General features: G+C 32.4%; 1 protein-coding gene across 1 annotated transcript; it reads left to right on the forward strand.

Annotated features, from left to right (window-relative positions):
* The first annotated feature begins 380 nt into the window (after positions 1-380).
* On the forward strand, positions 381-1827 carry LOC138350572 (uncharacterized). Its single transcript, XM_069301589.1, has 5 exons — positions 381-657; positions 882-974; positions 1165-1282; positions 1395-1523; positions 1706-1827. The coding sequence occupies exons 2-5, from the start codon at positions 882-884 to the stop codon at positions 1825-1827; spliced, it is 462 nt and encodes a 153-aa protein (XP_069157690.1). The 5' UTR covers positions 381-657.
* Positions 1828-4675: the final 2848 nt, after the last annotated feature.

The following is a 4675-nucleotide window of genomic DNA, read 5'->3' on the forward strand; positions in this document are numbered from 1 at the left end:
GAGATGTATGATCATTTCCTTACTCTCAGTGTTGGTATAAGTTTTCTTGTTTCGCCCACATGTATGTCCTTAAAATACGGCAAATATGCTCATGACCTTTTGCTGAATTTTGTATCAAGGTGTGGTGATCTGTATGGGAAAGATTTTCTAGTCTACAATGTTCACAGTTTGATTCACCTAACAGCAGATGCTGAGGAACATGGTACTCTTGACAGTTGTTCAGCTTTTCCATTTGAAAATTATTTGCATCAGCTGAAAAAGATGGTCAGATCAAGTAAAAATCCAATTGTCCAAATTACAAAAAGAATAAAGGAGGCTGAAAATACCATGATTTATAAAACATCTCCAGATAATAAAATTTCTCATAAATTTCCTAACAATGTATATTCGTTACCTGGATATAATTGCTGTGAAGTGTTAAGGACTGTACACAGCCGAAGAAGTGAAGAAAATTACTTCATTGTTAGGGTATATCCTTTTCAAAGCCCAATATTTACTAGTCCTTGTGATTCAAGAATATTTGGGGCCTTCAATGTTAATCCACGTAAGGACTTTTTAAAAAAAGTGTATAGGATTAACACATCAACCAGAGGAATGTTAATCAAGAAAACAGAAAGTACTTATATCTTCTTGTCAATACTACATGATTTATGACTAGTAAGTTTCTTGTGATTGTTTTTGATTCTTGTGCAAGCTGTAGGAATACTCTTTGCTTACATTGCAAACTTTTAACTTTAGTAAAAAGTATTGTTCACCATCATAACATATTAGAATTAAGGTTAACATTGTTGTTTAGTACTATATAAAATTAGTGACTGCTTATTTTCTTAGACACTGATAATGTGCTGCAGAAAATGTCCCTAATCAGTTTAAATTTGTAGATGGCTGAATCTGAAAATAAATACATCGTTGTGGAAGATGAAGAAGGAGAATTGTCAATCATCCATATCAAATGGATGTTTAGTGCATCTGATGTAAGTCAATATATATATATATTGTTTATTTGCAAAATTAAAACATTAGTATTTAAAATATGTGTATATGATATATGTTGATAGATTTAGAGATATATATGTATATAATATATGAAATACAGTGGGGCCTCGATTTATGAGACATACATTTACATATACATATATTTACAAATATATGTCCCCTTTCCAGGGATCAAACGTGGGCTATTGGCCACGTGAAAACCAATCATCGAAAGCCAAAAGAGGAGAAATACCAGACCCATCAAAATGGAGACGTTTCAACATCAGCAAGATTTATTCCATTGATAGTAATTAAATACAAGCATTGATTCATATGGTTAAATCAAAAATTTCTCAATGTTTTGATGTTATACAAAGTTTCGTAATAATGAATTATATATACTCTAATTTTTATTATAGGTACTTGGGAACTTGCCCTAAAACACCTTAAAAAGGCAGAAGAAACGTCAAATATGGAAAGTGACACAGACACAAGTTATCACCATAGGGCAGTAAAATACAGAAGAATACCAAATGATGTGGATGGAGGTATGTAGGAATGAATGTTTAGAGTTATTGAAAATAATTGTTAAAAAAATGAAACATGATTGGCTTAATGGAACAAATAATCTTATTTACTAGGTAATATATTTTGCTAGGTAATATATTAAAATATATATATAGATATATGTTAATAGCTTTTCTGAATGCATTAAACGTTTTTGTTTCAGACAGTGAAGATTCACCACCAAGAAAAGTAACTGTTTCCATGCCCCGAAAGACTGCCGAGTGTAAGCTGACTCTAGATGAACATCAAAATAATATGATACAGGAATCAGGTAATTTAATTTAATTGAAAACATTTTATTTCTTTTTGAATGATGGTTTTCTTTTTAACAGAACAAGACAGAACTGGACAGAACTATTTTGTATTTAAAACTATTTTGTAAATATTTTCTATACAATGCTAATACGCTTCCACCCCTGACAGAATCTTGTGGGACCAACAAGTCTATCTACAGGCCGAGTACAAAACCTTCCCCTCAAACTCCAAGACAAGACAGAACTGAAAGCTCTCCTTTCGAAAAATCTAGTAAGTACCGATTTATTATGTGTTGATTATTTTTTGTTATACATACAAGAAAATACATTGAGGGAGAGTACAGACTTGAAATTTTACATTCTTGTAAAGCAACTAAGTAGATGATGGTAGTATCATCAAACAATACAGGTTTAATCATGTTAGATACATAAAGCAGATCATTGATGTATATAACAAATAGGAGGGGGTCTAAGGATGCTGCCCTGTGTCACCCCTATCATAGAATGGGAGAGGTTACATAATTGAAGGCTACATGACAGTAGCCCATTTGACAGTGACCTGACACCAATGTGTCTGTCACTAAAATAGGATCCACTAAGGATCAATACATATATCATATATATGCAACACTAAATGCTTGTTCTAGTAAGCCTTTTTTTTTGCAGTAACAGAAAAAATGGAATACATAATGAAGGAATTATCAAAATTGACATTTTTATCAGGGGATATCCTGAATATTGTCAAAATGACGGAAACCCATATGTCAAAAACACATGGAGATATACCAATCCTGGAAGACATTCTTCCATCCCCACTTGAAACTGTTGAGCAGGTGGAAAGTCTGTCACATGAGCTAAAAGTTAACAGTGAATATAAAAAGAGTATGGTAAGTGTTGCTTAATTCTTTTAGCCTGAGTATGGTAAGTGTTGCTGAATTTTTTTAGCCTTGTACATATGTCTTTTGATTAGTTTTTTTGCAGATGAAGGAAGGTGGGGTGGCACATAATTGATTGTTCAGTGTTATGTTTAAGGTACAAATAAAACAAAAGCAAAAGTTACTCAAATTCGTTGATTTTTGTAATAGTTAAGAAGGAAAATATTTTAATGCTATTTATTTAATACAGTTGGAAATTAGAAAATCTAATGTTGAGATTGAAAGATATATATTATTCTCTATTACCTTACAGCTTATGCATTATTTTAACAGGTCCAGACGCTGTCTCAAATGGGCGGTGCAAGCTGTGGAGACACAGTGAGACGAATGATGAGGAGGATAGGGACCTATGGGGTCTGGTCTCAGTATTCACTCGTTGGGCGCAAGAGGAAACGTGTCTTCAAAACCTTGGATATTTGTAATGTAATAATAAGTACGTAAATTTGACATTTTTTTGGATTATATATGTCTGCATGTATTATGTATTATACTTGCATGCTTGTTAATGACTTGTATTCTAGTCTTGTGGGTATCTCCTTTCTCCTACGGGCCAAATGCTTTGTTCTTACCTAGCATTTTGCTTTGTTTGGGTATGAATGTTTGTGTACCTTCATTGTATATTTTGCAAAATTTGCCATATATCTCATTACTCCTCTGCCTAGCAACAAGTCTGTCTAATTATACTCAATAACTATTTTTCAAAGTTCCCCATAGTGTCCTTTATTGAAATAGAGTTCATGAACCGTTTCAATATCCTTATTTTCTTCTAGATTATATCTTAAAGTATATTTAAATGTTATTGTGACATTGCATTGCAATTGAGCTGCGTTGTTAACCATTCTGTTCATTTCATGAGTATATTTTATTTTCTATTTTTTCATATCATTTTTCTTATCTGTTTTTATTTTTCAGTGATGGGAATATCAGATCATTTGATGTTCCCATCAGAAAATTGGGAAAGTCAGATCTTTTGATGTTCCAAATTTTTAGATGGAAGCATCAGACCATCATGGAATGCATGGGATGAGGTAGTTTAGAATGGTGGGGAGGACGAGAGGGGGGATGGTGGGGAAGACGAGGGAACAGAGGAGAGGGTAATGGTGGGGAGGACGAGGGGACAGGGGAATGGAGAATGCTGGGGAGGACAAAGGGGACGAGGGGACGGAGGAAGACTGGAGAACAGGGGAACACCTAAATAAAAGCCAACAATGTTATTACTCTGTGGCTTCTTGTCTCCTGACAAAAAGAATTATAATTATATATATTAATTAATTCTTATAACTTTCCAGAAGCCTGTATCAACACCCACACTAATGCAACTGAAAGAGATGTTGAGACAAGTATTGCTGATATGTTGAAGAACGCCCCAAACAAACACGGTGGAAACAGATACAAGGTAAAGTTTGCCAATTTGCTGTAGTCTAATTCAATCTCTTTTTAGTAATCTTTGTGAACATTTATGCTATGAATAAGATAAAATAATGTAATTGATTTTGACTAAATATGTAGATATATTTAATTTTCTGAGCACTAATAATGAAAGAAAACCAAAATAAGAGGTGGCTACTATCTCTAATAATGGGCTGGAATAATACAGGATATAATAATATATATATATATATAAATATATATACATATATTTATATATATATATATTTATTTATATAAATATATATATGATATATATATTCTATTCTATTAGTCTATTCTATTCTATAGTTTTATATAGATTCTTGTTTTAGTTTTTTTCTATAATATGGAAAGGGTTTTTAATTAATAAATTAAATATTATATAATAAAATAATGTATTATTGAAAACAATTAGTAACAAACAATATTTCATTACAGGGTGGTGAAGCAAGAATACATGTGCATCACATAGCAGAGTCGGATATGACGAATAATGAAAATAGCGGAGAGCCTGGTGCATGGCATACCGCTGAA

Source organism: Procambarus clarkii, chromosome 46 (assembly GCF_040958095.1).
Source record: "Procambarus clarkii isolate CNS0578487 chromosome 46, FALCON_Pclarkii_2.0, whole genome shotgun sequence".
Classification (NCBI taxonomy): domain Eukaryota; kingdom Metazoa; phylum Arthropoda; class Malacostraca; order Decapoda; family Cambaridae; genus Procambarus; species Procambarus clarkii.